The sequence below is a fragment of the Aptenodytes patagonicus genome, chromosome Z (assembly GCF_965638725.1).
Source record: "Aptenodytes patagonicus chromosome Z, bAptPat1.pri.cur, whole genome shotgun sequence".
Taxonomy (NCBI): Eukaryota; Metazoa; Chordata; class Aves; order Sphenisciformes; family Spheniscidae; genus Aptenodytes; species Aptenodytes patagonicus.
In genome coordinates, this window is record NC_134982.1 from 71180454 (window position 1) to 71199321 (window position 18868).

At 37.9% G+C, this 18868-nt stretch overlaps 1 protein-coding gene across 1 annotated transcript in view; it reads right to left on the reverse strand.

Annotated features, from left to right (window-relative positions):
• Window positions 1-768: 768 nt before the first annotated feature.
• Window positions 769-18868, reverse strand: part of LOC143172646 (uncharacterized) — a 182019-nt gene continuing 163919 nt past the window's right edge. The window contains exons 3-4 of the mRNA XM_076362300.1: window positions 2929-3020; window positions 769-1945 (exon numbers count right to left, since the gene is read on the reverse strand). Coding sequence (XP_076218415.1) covers window positions 1894-1945; window positions 2929-3020 — 144 coding nt within the window. The 3' untranslated portion in view covers window positions 769-1893. The remainder of the gene's footprint in view (window positions 1946-2928; window positions 3021-18868) is intronic.

Below are 18868 nucleotides of genomic sequence, written 5' to 3' on the forward strand. Positions count from 1 at the left end.
GATACTGGTGGATGAAAAGCTGGACATGAGCCAGCAATGTGCACTCGCAGCCCAGAAAGCCAATCGCATCCTGAGCTGCATCAAAAGAAGCGTGGCCAGCAGGTCGAGGGAGGTGATTCTGCCCTTCTACTCTGCTCTGGTGAGACCCCACCTGGAGTACTGCGTCCAACTCTGAAGCCCTCAGCAGAAGAAAGACACAGACCTGTTGGAGCGGGTCCAGAAGAGGGCCACGAAAATGATCAGAGGGATGGAACACTTCTCCTATGAAGAAAGGCTGAGAGAGTTGGGGTTGTTCAGCCTGGAGAAGAGAAGGCTTTGGGGAGACCTTCTTGCAGCCTATCAGCACTTAAAGGGGGCTTATAAAAAAGATGGGGGCAAACTTTTTAGCAGGGCCTGTTGTGACAGGACAAGGGGGAATGGCTTTAAACTAAAGGGGGGTAGATGTAGACTAGATATAAGGAAGAAATATTTTACGCTGAGGGTGGTGAAGCACTGGCAGAGGTTGCCCAGAGAGGTGGTGGATGCCCCATCCCTGGAAACATTCAAGGTCAGGTTGGAGGGGGCTCTGAGCAACCTGATCTAGTTGAAGATGTCCCTGTCCACAGCAGGGGGGTTGGACTAGATGACCTTTAGAGGTCCCTTCCAACCCAAACTATTCTGTGATTCTATGATACCTTTACTGAAAAAATACAGATTCAAGTTCATGGAAACATTAAATGCATGTTGGTTTTGCCAAGCTATGTCAGTGAGGGCAGGAAGCCTAAAAAAAGCCCTCCATGCTTCATATCAATCTTTTCAAAAGAAAATGGTACCATCTCAATTGAAAAACAAAGCTTCTTTTTACAATTCATCTGTTTTAAGTAAATTGGAAATAGAAGTTTAAAAAATAAAAACTTGCAACAAAGTGAAGTTTTCAGTTTAACCCAAAACATATTTTCAACTGCTGTTTGTGGAACCGTGATAAATCAGGATGACCAGCTGTTCACATAGCTCTGACAACAACCTGCTTCAGTAGGGGGTCAGACTGTAGAGACCATGATGCAAGGTCTCTCTGCTCCCCCCTCCCCAGCTGATTTATTCCACAGAGTTTCAATCCACTTATAGATTGTTTATGCTTCACCCTAGAGATTTGTAACCACCCTTATCTGTCCTCTAGTAAATCTGTGCGTGATACTGACAAAAACACGTAAAATAACTAAGCTTTAATGAAAAAAATAATACCCTGCACAAATATGTTCTTCATATTTATGTGATAAATTCTATTTATTCCCTCTATTCCCCCACATCTCTACCATTCCTCTGCATGTAATACTTTTCAAATATTTGTACGTGGGTATTATGGTCTCTCTAGCTAACCATTAAGCAAGGTAGCCATTTTAATTTTGTTAACCTTTCCTCCCAGGGTAATTCTTCTGTCTTGATCATTTTTTGTTTGTTTGTTTTTCACTTTCTTCTTTGTTTGAATCAGTCTTACAGATACCCTAACTGGTTTTAAGTTCATCTGTACATAGTAAGCTTATGTAAGCTCACCATGGCAGTGATGATCATGTAAGATCATCATGGCAGTGGACGTCTCTCTTTGATGAACCTCAGACTCAGGCATAAAAACTGCAGATGAGTAGTGTTATTTTTTTCCTCCATCTGCTGAAAGCAGAGGGGTGCTGCCAGTCTTTCTGTGGCTGGTAAGTCAACTCTCTTGTTAGCTTATATTTTTAAGACTGATCCAATGAGCTGTTGCACTGAGCTTTGAAATACTTTCTCTCCATTTCCCAAATTCATTATCTGCTCTCCTTTGAAGAGAATCTGGAAATTCTTCCCATCCTTTTCCAGTGCAATAGGATATTCCTCTTCAAGATGAACTGGCCGTGTTTATCTCAGTGGATGTTTGGGAGCCTAGTACGTCCTCCTGCAGTATGTATCTATAAACATCTCTGAGGATGCACATCTAAAAGAGGAAAGAGAGGGTCAAACCAAAATCTGTCAAACTACCAGTTTTGAAGGAAGTAAAATGTAAGTGGAATTTTGAAGCTCTCATTTTGGCAAAATTCACTGGACATACTTGTCTTCCTTCCCCAGCTCTAATATTTTTCCTTATTTCTTGAAAAAGCTTAAAAACATTTGTAATAATTGCTAAAAACTCCAAAGAATGTACTGAAAAAATTTTGAGGATGTGTTTTTTTTAACCTTGGTCTAAGTCAGAAAAGTCCTTTACTTTACAAAAAAAAGAGAGAGGGAGAGAGGCAAAGGGAGACCTTAAAGGGATTTCTGTCATGACTGAGTACAGAAAACTTCTGTGGGACTTACCACACCTTCAATGTATATACTAAAACAGGAGCATATTGCATCTCAATTTTTACTACACTTAACATAGTGAACAGAGCCAGTTTTGTTCCTGATGCCAGTCAGTGACCCAGACACGAGGGTGTGAATGTTATTTTTCCACTGTGCAAATCCTTTGTTTAAGCAAGTGCAGTGGTCCGTGCTTCATACACTGCCAAACAGTAGATGTTGCATTACAAAAAAGATCGTCTCTGTTTTGAGAAGCAAAAACTGCAAAAGCAAATTTAAGCTGGAAAGACTAGCAGAGTTGAGGCATTTGATGAAGAAATCAATGACTGATTACATCAGGGACATTGATGTCTCCCTCTCAACAGTGTTAGGCACTTACTGCTTTGGCATGTGCAATGGCTCCAGGAGGGGAACACTTGGTGGTTACAAGGACTGTAATAACATTGATCATACCATATGCCAGATTGTGTGGCTGCGACCTATTTCATTTGAAACTCTTGTGCGTGTTATGCCAATCCTTTGAAGTAAGAAAAAAACTCATGACGAGTTGTTGGCTATTATCTTGAAGCTCTGTCCAAGTCTAATTGATCTGTGATCATGATGTATATTGGCAGCTGACAAGAATTCATAATAACCTACTTGTTGAGGGCTGTTGTCTTCCCTTCAGTTGTCCAATTCAGTGACACACTGCAGCTGATCCAGCACTGGGCTGTGTTCCTCTCCCATGCAACCTTGTCAACAAGAAGGGGAAAAAGAGAGCACAGGCAATGAAATATTTCTTAAGCAGTTGTCAGAAACCTCCCAGCACTGTGGCTGGGACCCCAGCGTCTTTCCAGTGACAGTCCCAGCACTGTAAGATCATGGTCACAACCCAATTCATGTTTATCAATTCACCCAGAGAGGAGAGACTAACAGCCCACTCTGGCTAGGAGTTTTGGGGAAAAGATTTTGAAACCATTCCAGTTGAGAAATAACAGCATTCAGATCTTCTGACTAAATGCTCTAAACAGTGAGTACAGCTTGTATGGGAAGGATAGGGGAAATCAGCAAAGAGGTTGGCTGCAGGAAAAGGATCAGAGAGGCAGCTTCACCTCCATCTACCTATATTTGCCTCTGAGAAATGCTTTTCAGGTTTTAAAAGAAAAAGAAAGAATTCAAAAAAGGTAGAGAGTTATGCCTCACGAGTAGAGGAATTTCTCCTTTGTCTTTCAATTAAGGCACAAAACCCCCATAGAAGCGATAATTAAGGACTAGCCCTCCTGGTGGCAATTCCTGCTGGATAGCTCCAAGAGCTCACTGCTCAGTATGTTGTCTTGGAGGCAGGCTGCCTTTTCAGGTGTATAACACTACCTACACATTGTAGAGGAATCATAGGCATCTGAATGCACAACGTCTGCTTCTGAAATGGATGCAAAGCACCTAAAAGCTAAACACTCCTGTGTTCTAAGACATGACCTTTTTGTGGGTTCAACTTCTTGGAACCCTGAATATGAGAAACGAAAAAAAATTCAGGGAACTACTGTTGTTTTATTAATATTTAATTAACTATTTACAATACCTTGAACCATGAACCACCAATACCTCCTCCATGTTGCAGGAGCATGTGCTTTTAGCTGTCATTCTGTCTTGGTTAGAAATACAGGCACATCTGTCACATAGCACACACATGGTGAATCTCATGGCAGGGACAGGTTGCAACTACTTTGCCAGTGCTAAATAGATGGTTAGTCTACATGCAATTAATTGAGTCATTGTACATGCATGAGCTCCAACAGGCCTCACATACCTTGAATTCATCAACTAAGCACATTACCTCGCTATTTCTCTGAAACTTTTGAATACTGCCACTTCTCTTTTTCTGAGAGGCTTCAAAATCTTTAGGGGTCCTTCACAAATGCACAGCACCAAGAAAAGGGATATGGGATGATAAAAGAAGCTTCACCATCATCTTATGTATCAAAACACACTGGTTTTGTGAGTTTAAAAAATTACATTTGTAGCATTTTGCAATGCAAATAGTCAGGCTAAGGACTGTATTTGCAATCTCATTGAGTCATTGCGTAGTCCTTTATTTTTGCATATGGAACACAGAAGACTTATTTTCAACCACGAATAACGTTTCTAGGATAAATAGTTTCCAGAGACAGCCCGTTCCAATATTGCAGACTTCTGTGACTGCTAACATCAGAAACATCTTCAGAAGTAGTCAACCAGCCACAGATCTAATTGCCATAGCTGAAAATAAATGTAATTTAAAATGTGACACAGATGTATCCAGACCATAGATGCTAGAACATATTTTCGTAATCTTCTGGCAATTTAGCAGTCATGCACCAACATCACTGTTGGAATTAGTGAGATAAACTCTTTTCAGCAGGGCAAGACACATGTAAGTTTCCTGAATTTCAATCACGATTTCTGCAAACTAGAGTGCAGGAAAGGAAAACATTCTAGTTCATTCCCTGCTATGCGGAAACATAGATCCAAGGGAAAACAAGTGTACAGAAGGTATTGTAAACAACCCTCTGTTGGCCTATGAATGTTTCTTGTTTTTCAGCAACAGTGAGAAACTGAAATGTAAGACAGAAGAGAACTTCAAGAGGTCATATGGCTTGCCTCTGTGCTCTGAGGTAGGACTAAGTACACATGCACAGGTTCTTGCCTAATCTGTTTTTGAAAACTTTAAATGTGTGTTTTTACACAGCTGCCTTAGGTAGCCTTTTGTGGCATTAATTATCCTTACAGTTATAAAGCTTTTTCTAATATCTAGCCTCAATCTTCTTTGCTACCAATTAAGCTGATTACTAGTTGTCCTACCCCTATAATAATATCACTCTAAATATAGCATTAAACATAACCCACTTAAAAATTTCACATGAAGCAAGTATCGCAGGCAGAACCATTTTTCTAATGCATTGCCCAAGCTAATCAGTGACTGAGATAAAAATTAGTCAGATGTAGTATGTTGTGTGACATAAGAACATAATTGAGGAAATAAAGCTTTGTAATACATTATCTATTTTTTTTTTCTTCCCACCAGACAAAAATTTCTCTTAGCTCCCTTTTTCTTGAGGAAATATAATGAACTGCCTCGATGAATATCTGATTTTTGTTCCGTTGTATTTAATTTTTGGAAGAAAATAATGTAAAGATCCTGGAGTGCATTTTCATACAACCTTCAGAATTTATGGATAGATTGTATTAAAAATCACACAAAGAACAAACTAAAAAGGAAAACTTAATGTCCTCGACATGGAAGTAGAATATAGACATTAATGTAACCCATGTTAGACCAAAACCCGATGTTAAAACAATGTACTATTAAACAACACTGGAATACTGGAGTGGCTGTTCACTAAGTGCAGCCTTTTACACAGGCAGCCAGGTTCACCTTCTTATAGGATTCTGTGATGTCTGAAGATGAATCTTTCCATATAGAAGCTCTTGTCTTGAAACATATAGGTGTGTAAGGATATAGCCCTTCCAAATGAGAAAGGTAAGTATGCTTTAACACACTGTCCTATTTTAGACAATCTTGAGGTGACATGGCAGCTGTTCTGCAGGACACAATGTTTTTATATATGTAACTGTGGCTTTTGGAGTAATATGCTAGTAATGTCTTCTTGGTGGGATTTACTCGTGACATGACAGATTTATAGCTGGGAACAGATGTTCCTTATTCCTTAATAGCTGTAGAAGAGTTATGTTTACGGGTGAAATTGCAAAATTATCTACACGTAGTGTGAAATTAGATCCATTATTATTAGAAATGTACATTGGTTTTGTGATGTTTGTGCTTTTCAAAAGCTGGGGGAATTGAAAATCAGTATCAGTTTGGAAACTTTCACTTGAAAACGCTTTCAGAAAAAAAACCAACACACAAAGCTCAAGTTAATTTCTTTTTTTTTTCCCTTGCTCTTTACTCATGACCTATTAGACTTTAATCCATCCTGAAAAGGACAGAGGTGAAGTAATTCCTGCACTAAAACTCTAATTATTAGTTTCTCTATTTCATCATTAAAATATAATGGCACATAAAATATAAAATATTTTTATTTCATGGAAGGGAGCTATTCTTCTCTCAAGCTAAGCTTTTCACAAAACAAACTGAAAGAAACTAAGAATATTTCTTTATAAGCTTAGGAAAAAACATGTCACCGAACCATAGTGAATACAGTGAACTTTGCTGCCTGTGTAAAACGCTGCACTTAGTGAACAGCCACTCCAGTATTCCAATGTTGTTTAATAATAACATCGAGTTTTGATCTAACATGGGTTACATTAATATCTATATTCTGCTTCCATGTCGAGGACATTAAGTTTTCCTTTTTAGTTTGTTCTCTGTGTGAACCTTGCATTTAATTTTTGGAAGAAAATAATGTAAAGATCCTGGAGTGCATTTTCATACAACCTTCAGAATTTATGGATAGATTGTATTAAAAATCACACAAAGAACAAACTAAAAAGGAAAACTTAATGTCCTCGACATGGAAGTAGAATATAGACATTAATGTAACCCACGTTAGACCAAAACCCAATGTTAAACCTCTTTTCTCAAGGAGGAACTGGTAGCAGAAGGAAAAGAGATATTTCCTTATGATGACTTTTTTTGAGGTGGCTCCTCCATTTTGTTTTGTTTAATCTAAGTGCTCTCTTTATTACAGAGAAGAGGGGGGGAAAAAAAGTTAAAATCTTTTCTGTAACTGTACATGATTTTTTCCTCTATACTCTCTTGTGGTGATAAATCCTGCACTCCAAGGTAAAGTAATTGCCTAAGAAAAAACACACAAGCAAGCCTTAGTAATATAATCTGTGTGCTCTCCAAAAAAGGGAACAAATTTAGTACTACATATAATGTTGTGTTTTCTCAAGCTGGTAGGTTTACTCAATGTTTCAGGAAAAAAATTGCTAATGAGATCAAAACCTTGTACATCCAAGTCAGTTCACCTTAACCAGTCAAAGATCAGTGCTGACTTAAACTTACATTATGAAGCTGAAACAATAGCTAGTTGGTGACCTTGGTGAAATTTTGTTTCACTTCAAGGAAACATTTATGGGGCAGATTTCTCCACTGTAAAACTGCCCATCAGAGGTGGCATCTTGGCACATGACATGAGGTTCCCAGCACCCATGGGCGCTGGAAGCTGGAGGCAGATTTGGCTCAGCCAACATATATTGGGCAGCGTTGTGCAGAAGCTGGGGTAGATGCTACTCACCTATCCCACTACTATTTTGCATGTAGTCTGCAGACTGTGCTTGCTTGTAACATCAGTGAGACATCTGTAATAAATGTTACCTTCAGTTCAATTCTCAGGCTACCTAGGGTTAGCTTTAATGGCTGAGCACTGAGTGAAGGAGGATGGGGGTATGAAGAACCAGCTTAGTGACAGTATTGGCAAGAAAGACTTTTAGCAAAGGCAGCAGAGCAGGTAGATGGGAGCAGTAGAGAATAGTAGGCATTGGGCATAGAAACTCTTGGTCACAGTAGAATAATACCTTCAAAAAATATGTAGTGTGGTTTTATATCTGCACAAAAGTAGGAGACTGACTTGGTCTGTCACCCTAGTCCTACCTCCAGCTCGTCTGTCCCTGCCCTTTCAGAGGCTATGTTAGTCTGCCCCTCTATTTTAGCACAGCAGAGGAAGTTCATCCCTGAACAGTTAGTTATCTGAGGAAGTACCATAGGCTTTATTTCTAGCTCTGTACAGAGATGAATTTTAACTCAGCAGCACTTAACATGTAGCTATCTTCTGGGTAAGTGTCCCAGAGGGGTGGTGAATGCAAACCCTTTCCCCTCTCCTTTATCACTTACAGAGTCAAGGTTTGGTACTTAAAGTTTAAATCTTGTCTAAGATTTAAATCGTAAAACAAACATATCATTCTGCGTGGCTAGACAATTTTCAAGATGTTTCAGGAAAACAGCCTAACTGATGTCAGTTAGGACATGAGCATTATAGCACTATTGGTATATTCATTTATTTTTACCCTTAATGTGTGCATTTGGAAAGAGACTATGTACATAAAAAAGAAACTTGTATTTCTTTACTACTTTATGTTCCAGAGTCCTTACAATTGGAAAAGGTTTTGAGGTTTTTAAATGTTGCTAGCTTATATTTTTATTTATTTATTTACTGGCATATATATCTGTTCTGTAGGAGGTTTCTCAGAACTCAACCTTTTCTTTTGAGAGTCATTTTTTGTCCTTTTATCCCTGGGTTTGTTAATGAGTCCAGGTGACTTAAACTGTTTCAAACAACCCTCTTCCCCTTCCTCCCAGCCTGCAGAAGAGAAAAGTATTTTCCATTTTAATAATTGTGTTTATTAGACTTCTTGGTGAAAGCCAATGTGAAGCCTGTTTCTACTATGACCCTCAGACAGAATGACAGGTTGGTTCTGGGCTAACTCTGTAGAATTTGTCTAAGCTCAAATCCAAACCTTCCAAGGAAGTGAACACAAACTGCCTTCTACTCTCTACTAGCTACCCATGCACGTACATGTACATGCACATGCACACATACTCATATATACACACACACTTTCCATTCACGAAGATGTAAATCTGATTTAAGCTCTTTAATAGATACTTCTTTCTCTCTGCATTTTCATTCTTGTCATCTCAGGTATCATTTATAATGAATTTCTTCATTTTATTTCTTCATTTATACCAATTCTCAGAAATTTCATCAAGATTATGGAGTTAATAAATGCCTTGATGATTAGTTTATATTGCTTACGAAAGTATCCTTGTGGATCTCTTTATGAGTTAATTATCCACAGTCTGTTAGATTAAGCACATTTTTAGGTACTGCAGGTGTGATTTTATTCAATCTTTTCTGAGATTTTGGGGGAAGGAAGTGGTTGGGTGTTTTTTCTCTTTGTGTTGGGTTTTTTTATGTAGTCTTTGCTAATATATTACATTTTTCTTAAAAAAAAAACCTCTATAAACATCAATGCCATAATTTTGTCTAAAGAAAAAAATTTTGTTTCCCTTACTTGGAAAAAGCAATTTGGCATTTCCAAACAGTGGTTCAACAAGATTACCCAGGAAGTAGAGTAAAGCTCACCTGAGAAAGGGACTCAAATCTGAATGACTGGATTAGGTCATTGGTACAAAATGGGAAACTCACAAGACTGCATAGAGAAGACTTCCAATTTATCATGTTTGAGGTCCACTGATAGTGTGGTCAGCAACATCTCTTCCTTATGGAGAGCAGTAGATGGTTTACAAAAAGTGTGGACAGCAAAATATCCTCTGTAAATGAAAGGGAGCAGGAGGGGTAGGGCTGCCATCCCTGCCAGTTCAGTCTGTACTTTGCAGAGCAAAATGTTCTGAGACCATTTTTAAACCCATGACTGTCAGCCAATCATCAAACCTAGCTCCAATGCACCCTTTTCCACTGCAATGACCATAAACTATTGGAAATGTAGCTGCAGGGTACTCACTGGCCAGCTTCCCAGTTGCCTCTGCCATCTGTCTGAAATTCAACCCAATGGAAACAGGAGGCTAGCTAGAGAAGACATTAGTGTCCTGTATTTTAAGTTGTTTGTTGTATTATTAACGAACACTTCTGTAAACGGTAGAAATGTTCCAAAGGAGAAAAATTCACAGCGAGATCATGCTTTAGATCTAAACTTTTCCAAATTTAGCAATGTTCCAATCTGTGGTTTTGATTTGGATCCAGATGAAATTAACATACGTTTAATAATAATCATGAAGGCTAACTGAAGATCTGTTTGTGTCAGTAACAACAATCCTTTTACTAGAGCTGTTCAAGCAGCAAAATTTATTAATTGCTATATACAAAATAGTGTGATTGGTATATTTTGTGGTGTTACATCATTCATTATTTATGAAGCCCCTACCAGCAATCAGGTGTCTATAAATTTTCCAGCTTTTGTGCTCAGGTTAGCATTAAGTAGTTACTGATTGATCAAAATTCAAACCAGAAATGATATGTTGTTTTTTAGAATATATCAAATTTGAGAGAATAAATAGTAGCATGTGACTTACTTATATTCAGAGCATGATGAGAAGTTATTTTCTCAAAAATTTGCTGAATATTTCCAAATCAATGCAATTGTAAGATCATAATTGTTGGCTAGGATGTGAGTCACTAAGTGTAAAGTGGGCATCCTATCTAGCAAATATAAATTCTGCTAAAGATGTTAATGCATTGCTTTTCTGTATTCCTGCCAGGTTATGCTACAACCATTTAGATTAAATTGTTTTACAGTTTCAATTGGTTTTCTTTTCTAACATGCTGCAAAACAATCTTTCTGAGAAATGTTAGAAATTAAGGATAATCTGTTCATAAAACAAGTTTTAAAGTCAAAGAAAAGGAGGCAATATGATACCAGTATAACAGCTGGAGTTGTGATAAGTTTGAATCTCTCCATCAGAAAAAAAGTAGGAAGCTGTTTTGCAAAATACTGACCAGCACTACTCCTACTTAGAATATTTTTCTGCAACAAGAGGAGGAGAGTAGATAAAACTTACTATTTCTCTTGAATTTTCAGCATAGCTGCCAAAGAAAGAAAGGGTAATATTTTACATGATTTACGTATAACATTCGGAGAATGAATGAGATCTTACTTTATGTATATAAAAATGAAAACAGGTACAAACTTTCACTACCAATTGGAAGGCTTCAAATCCACTTACACATTTCCTACAAAAAATGAAAGTGGTGCAGCACTAGATTAGAAATGCTTTAAAGGGCAAAGATACCCTCAGTCTCACTGCAAAAGAGTTGAACAGCATGATTTTTCAAGTTAGAGAGATTTATCTTTATTTTTCATGCTTCTGTATCTGCCACTTAAACATCTCTCTAGTATTTGTTCTCATGGTCTCTAATTGTCATATTTTAGCTACAAAACTACCGTAGATAGGCTGAACAACTTCCTTGCTCATCTGGTTTTGCTGCTTTAATATATGCTGCCCCTATGTACTGCTTTAGGCTGATGTTTTTCTCTTTTTGTCTCTCTGAAAATAGTGTTCCAGTGGTGCAACCCTGGCAATAGTTTTGGCTATATGGAGTGCCTTCTCAAAAAGTTTAAATTTCTTGGCCTCATATTTCTTGAAATTGTTTTTTCTTTCTAACTGTGCAGTACACATTGCCATGTATTGCACCAGAGAAGTACACTATTTTGACTGTGAACTCTCGTAGCTGCAGACATGTAAACATAATGTAGTCACCTTTTTCCACAGTACTTCTCAAAGAGTTGATAAATTGATATTTGTGAAGAAGGCCATATGAAGATTAATTTTTTATGCACATTAGTCCTTGTTTTTCATTAATCTGGCAGCTGCAAAAATCAGCCTGGTGTTGTGTAGGTTGGTGTTGCACATGAGAAGCATTACCTAACTTGTTACCTAACTGATCTTGAGAAAAGTTCATTGAAAAATAGAGATGTTTTAAGAAATATCATTGAATAAACTGCTACCTGCTTTAGGCATAAAACAGAACAACTGACTTTTCTGAATGAAATAAAAGAAAAACTTTTCAATTTTGTATGAAAGTAAATTTAGAGAGGAATTTCTGTGTTCTCCTTGCTTGAAGTGTATTGATTGCAGGGTAGACTATTTTGGTTAAATGGTACACTATTTAATTCTCAGTTGTATGTTATTTTAAGCGATGCCTCTCATCTGAGCTACCCTCATCTCTCTGGGGCTAAGGGGAACACCATTACTGGGGGCCTGATGTCAGCAATTACATATATTGGGGAACATGGCTCTTGAGGAAGAGAGATATTTAATTCCATTTTAATTTCTGTGGGAATACATTGTGTCTGTCCTTCTTTTTCCCATGCTATGCCCCACATCTGCACTTTTGCACGTTAGTCAGTATGTTGAGGTAAGATAACGCCAAAGAGGATGATAAACCAGACAAAGCATTGAAAAGCTAGAAAAGTCCCATAATAATGAGAAAGAGAATCTAGTAACAGCAGTTAAAGATGGGCATATAAATCATAGAGATCTTTCAAGCAAAGAGGAGGCAATTAGTGGAATCTCCAACTTCTGTGGAGATGATGGTCATAACCAATATTCTGGTGTGTCAGGACCCTTCAGAGGGTCATCACAAAAATTATGCTGAGGGCAAGTTGTTTTCAAACTCAGATCATGTATCTCAAGAGCCTATTTCTGTGAAAGGACCACTAAGGATGTTTTACCCAGGATGATATCTCTATATATTGCCATAGAGATACCTGATTTTAGGAGTATAGACTTGTTTCATGAAACAGTCAGAAGCCTCTGAAAGTATGTGATATATGTTACCTGCCAGGAGAAATCAGCTCCCACAGAACACCAGTATTCCAGCTGAGTATGTCGCAGGACAGTGGTTTTGTAGAGCACCAATAGAAGGTGTCCAGGTTGGATCTGACTTGGATATGGAGTTCCCCATATCCATGGTACCAGGTACCAGGAAGTCTAAAATATATTGATTCCCATTTTTTAACATACTGAGATGAATAGTGAGGTAGTGAAACACAATTCAGAGAAACAAAAAGTAAAAGAATCCGTGCTAATATTGACTCTTAGCAATCCAATTATTAATTTTATTAAAGCACATGAAATAATGCTAAATGTTGGTAGAGTCTAGGAAAGCATGGTAGCTATAAGAGGCAGAAGCACAAAAATGTGAAATACACAGAGGTGAATGTAAAGGTGTTTTATGTATGTGAAGGACTTCTCCATCTTCAGTGGGAGACGTAGTTGTGATGGTCTAGGGATAGAAATAAAAACTATTTGTACGAGAAGATAACAGTTTTTGTTAACATACACTGAAACAATCTGTCAAAAATCTAGATGACTGAAAAAGAACTATGTTCTGTGTGTATCTTTCCAGCATCTTGAAACAATAAAAAGATAATAATACCTTGCTTTGTTTTACTCAATGCATTGTGTGCATTCTAACCATATCAACCCTCTTGGGTTTGAATGTAGCCATACATTTTTGCTAGACATGCATTGAATTAGAAAAAAATAAGTGCAAAATTGATTAGTTAGAATCAAGCAACTGCTAATAAAAAAGGAAAATAAGACAAAAATAGGAAGGCTGTAGGCTTTATGGAAACTTCCTGGGCAGTGTTCTGTTATATGCAGGGTAAAGCATGTATCAGTTTCAGGAAGATGGAAGTCATGACCTCATGCAGCTCAGGGAACTGTTACATGATTGAAAAGATCATCCACATTTTATAGATTAAAATGTTTTCTTGTGAATAGAGTTGCTGGCTAACGAGGCATTTCTTGCTTGTGTATTTGTATTATTAAATGTATACCATGGTTCTAATATTCTTAAGGGCCCAACCCAGATGATGGAGGAAGCAAGCATCTTTTTGTTGAGCTGTGGCATTGATAGGTAAACATTGTGGACAAGTCAGAAGCAAAACAATTCCTTTTTTCAACTGGAAATAGCCTGGCTGGTTCACTTACCTTGCAACTCCTACCCTTGCGTAAATCATAATTTCTCACGTAACCATTAAAAAGCTGGAACTTCAGTTGAGTGGCAAAAGGCATTCATACATGTCTTGTTCTCTCTGTCTCTCTCTCTGAAGCATCTCTTATTCTTCAGAAATATTCTTAAAATTCACTTTTTATGTCTTGGTATTCAGAGATTTTCAACATCATATTTTAATACTTACGTATTAGCAGACTTAATAATTTTATTTTCTCCTAAAATGACACTATGGATGTTCAGATTTTAAATGTAGGACTGTCTCAGTACTTAGGTTGTTCCTCCATATGTTTTATCAGTCATATTGGTATACCTGTGTAAATATGTTTCCCTAGACTGTAGCACATTTTCTATTATTTTTATTTATTATATATTTAATTCAGTTATTTTTTAAACTCACAACTGTGTAATAATGCTCCGGCTTTCTCTGGGTATTTTAATGGAGTATATTGGTATTTCCCATCTTCTGAAGCCTTGGTAGTCATGAAAGGATCACTTGAGTTTTTACACTGACAAGCGGAACATGAGAACATGCCCAAATAGCACTTTATGAAATGGGTGGTGATGGCGGACAAACTAAAGGATCTGATTTTAGCTGAAACAGCTATAATGTATTCATATAATCTGTGTGCTATTATTTGGCTGATCACAAGTTAAGTACACACCAATTGTACCTTGGCAGCCCACCTAGAAATTACAGTTTTCTGTGGATTAAATATGAAGAAGAAAATTTTATTTTGAAACTATTTTCTAATAGCAATTGGGAAAGGAGGTGAATATCTGAACATAACTTGCTAGAGAGAGCTATTGTGTATAGATAAAATCGCAGATTGAGCTGGAGTCTCAAAAGTCTGATGTTAATCAAAAGAGAGTATCTTCAATTTTAAAAGGTTGTTCTTCAGTAGAGAGGTTTGAGAATGGATTTGCATCAGAAGCTACGTGCACATTGCACAGCATCAACATGGTATTCTCTGATTTTGTGAGGAAAAAAAAACTTAGCAACAGTGCCAGGATGTCATAATGAAAAGACTGAGGGAAACATATGATCATCTTTAGAATAAGCAGTATATGCCTTATTGGCCCATTTTGTTCAGTGTCGATTATGGTAGCCAAATATTTCTCTTAAACAGTCCCTCCAGCGTCAACTTCAGTGTCTGACATACAAAATACCTTAAATTCACTGACATACTGGAAACTATTTCAGCCTGTTTTTATTTATAATGTGTTCTTTTAGTTAAACCTCCTTTCATTTCATTGAAGTTATATGTTACCCTTTATCAAAACTAATTCAACACTTCCAGAAAAAGACTTTTTTTCTTTAAATTCAACTGGCATCACTTTATAGGTTATAAAATATCTGGGAAAATGTCAGAATTTGGTAAAAAAGTGTTTCCTGTTAAATTTCATGTTGCACTTTGATCTTTGTGAGTGAGGTCAAAATATTTACTGCTGATTTCAGTGAGGAGGAGTGGATGGCCACAACTGATTGCCTTGTGTTCAGTCTAAAATTGAATGAGGTGATGTTGGCCAGCAAGTGGATGAAATTACATGGATACTGACTTTCTTTTTGTGTAAGGGTGTATTTGTTTCTCTGTGAAGTAGAAGAGTAATCTCAAACATTCTGGATTTCTTTTAACTCCTTTGGTCTTTCTGTATCGCCAGGTAATTCTAAGACTTAATTCTTTCTTCCAGATCTAACTAGTGAGAATGGTGATTTAATCCCTTCCAGAGCAGACAGTTAAAAAACCTTCCACCTATTACTTCTGTAGAGTTGCCTAGAAATTCTTAAGGCTTCAAAGCCAGGGCAGACCAAAGAGAATTTTTTTTCTTGTGCCCAACACTCTAGTTGCTGCTAAATCAGTTTGGGATTTAATTCAAGTTTCTGATCCGCATCCCTACAGCTCTTTCTGGTAATACCTCTCTCTTTCCAGTGAAAAGAGGATTTGGCTTTCAGTTCAGTGGGCAGAATTAGCAGGGACAAGATGCATTCCATTGAGAGAGCCCTTGAATGTGGGATTCACTGCAGCTGGAGATCCATCTGAGCCAGTCTTGACTCCTGTAGAGTAGGATAAAAGGCTCATCTCTTTGTTCTGCCTTTCCCCATCTTGGATTGCAGACTGCTCCTAGCAACAGTATTCTGGACACTGCCTTGTTTTGTTCCATTTTTAAAATGAGCTGCTACACTATAGGGGCACATTCTGAATTTTACTGCTGTGTATAATATGAAACTGGTGACAGCCATCATAGTAAGGAATAGGAAGAGAAGAAATACTTTACAGGACTTCTGTTTAATTATGCTGAATTTGGAGACATAGTTGTAACATTGGTAAAGGCATGATGCATTCATATACCAGCAATCGTTAAGCATTTGTCACATATGGTTTGTGAACAGTCAATACTTAAAAACAGACTAAATTCTTCAGGTGTAAATAAAAATCATGCCCTCTTTTTGACAGCTGTCCTATTGATTTCAGCTGTTAAATGTGTATTTGTAACTCCATCAAGTACAGAGATTACAAGGAGATTCAGCTGATCTTTGCAAGGTTGTTATGGCAGTATTTTTCTAGTCTATCTGCATATCAGAGAATGATGAAGGTTAGAGTGGAAGCATGATGGACAGAGAATAATGTGGAAAGGGGAGATTGAAACAATCAGTCAAAGAGAGGATGCAATCAGGGAGAGGAGCATTTAGAAGGAAAGTTAGGGAGTGTTACAGAAAGACATAGATGGAAAGTAGGGAAAAGGAAAAGTTATTAGATTAAGAGGGAAGATGACATAGATTATGCAAAGGGCCCTGCCTTTTTCTTGTGTTCATGGGCCCAAAATTCTCTTGCCAGCTTTGATTGTCATCAATAAAACTGCTTCCTCACAATTAGCATATGTATCTGGAAGCTAGTCACACTCCTTGTTTAACCACAGTACATGCTTTGGAAATTTCATTTAAATGTCAAAACTGTCTGTTTGAATTGAATTGGATTCTATTTAACTGTTTGCTTTTATCTAAGTCAACTTGCGGCACCAAAATAGCTGTTGATATTTCTAACTTTTAACCTCTTCCTCTCCATTTCTGACTTTCTGCAGTGTCAAAATGTATTTTGGTTTTGTTATGTGATTGTCTTTAACACACATACACGTGCACACTAATAAAAGAGGGGGGAAGGGAGTCTGGAATTTTGCAGAATGCTCCAAATTGACCTGAACTCTGTATTTAGTTTACTAATGGCATAGCATTAAACTATCACATGTAGCAGGACAGTGATCCATAAAATGCTCTTTCCATTCCTCCCTTTGGATCATCTAACTGTTGTCTATGAATACCAAGATGTTCCAATACATAGTTAGAACCACCTCTTTCAGCCTTTTGTTTTGTACCCTTTTTTGGTTTTATTAGAGCCTCAGAGAGGGTACACATGAGTGGGTTGCTTACATTTTTGAAGGTCTAAAAATAATATTCATCATTTTTCTAAAAAAACTCCTTTAAACAATCTTTTCATACTCACCCAAATATTTTAGAACTACATCAAATTTTGAATGAGTTTGTTAGCCCTTCTTCAGCAGCCATTAAATCATCTGTATGCATCTTACTGGAAGACTTTTCAGATCCTTATCTATTAATAACTGGAAAAACAGCTGGTGCCAAAGCTACACCATATGGCAGATCCTCATAGTGACACAAGTGCTTATGGTGATATAATAATGAATGAAAAATAAAAAGATTAATTGATGATATATAGTGTAGCAGAGAGGCTTTAAGGGATCACCATTTGTGTGGATCACACAAACAGTTCTGACCTGGCTGTTGTTCAATACAAGGGCAAGGTCTTTCATTTATGCTTATCATTACAGATGACCGTAGTTTGGAGTAGTACCAGTTGAGCAGGCAGCTCTGACTAACTTCTTGTCTCCAGAATAACCTGAATCCCATTGTTCCTCTTTGGTTTTGCATACTACATGGATTTGAATAACTTAGGAATGCAGAGTAATATAACATACAGCCCTTATTGTGCTTCTTCCATTTTTAACACTTTCCTGCTAAAGATTTCTTGCTTCAAGCCACACCTTGCCTGTTTTAGCTTCTAACCCTCTTTCTTGCTGGTCCCATTATCTTTCATCAGCTATGCTTTTACTGTTTCATGTCTCCCTTGGTGTCCTCCTTAGATTTTTGCTCTCTTTCTTTCAACTCACAGTATAAAATGAACTACAGATGCTTTTCCTTCTCTCCTTGTCTCTAAACCCCTACGATCTGTAGCTCTTCCCTTACCTATTATGTATTCCTTTTCACCATTTCCCCCAACTTAAATCTCAGAGGAAATGCTTTTATCTTCTTTCCTTGATATGTCAAGTATCTGCCAGTCCTGTGCTTCCCTCCTTCTGACCTTTCCATGTTTGTGTACCTCTGTAGTATTGTCGTGGTTTCAGCAGGGATAGAGTTAATTTCCTTCCTAGCAGCTGGTACAGTGCTGTGTTTTGGATTTAGGGTGAGAACAAAGTTGATAACACACCGATGTTTTAGTTGTTGCTAGGTAGTGTTTACACTAGTCAAGGACTTTTCAGCTTCCCATGCTCTACCGACTGAGAAGGCTGGGGGTGCACAAGAAGCTGGGAGGGGGCACAGCCAGGACAGCTGACCCAAACTGGCCAAAGGGATATTCCATACCATGGGACGTCATGCTCAGTATATAAAGCTGGGGGAAGAAGGAAGGGGGAGGGGACGTTTGGAGTGATGGTGTTTGTCTTCCTTAGTCACCATTATGCGTGATGGGGCCCTGCTTTCCTGGAGATGGCTGGACACCTGCCTGCCGATGGGAAGGAGTGAATGAATTCCTTGTTTTGCTTTGCTTGCGTGCACGGCTTTTGCTTTCCCTATTAAACTGTCTTTATCTCAACCCACGAGTTTTCTCACTTTTACTCTTCCGATTCTCTCCCCCATCCCACCGGGGGGGAGTGAGCGAGCGGCTGCGTGGTGCTCAGTTGCTGACTGAGGTTAAACCACAACAAGTATGAATTCAATGAGTTTTTTACTGGTCTTCATCATTAGCTTCTTAGAATCAGAGAATCATAGAATCATAGAATCATTAAGGTTGGAAGAGAACTCTAAGATCATTGAGTCCAACCGTCAACCC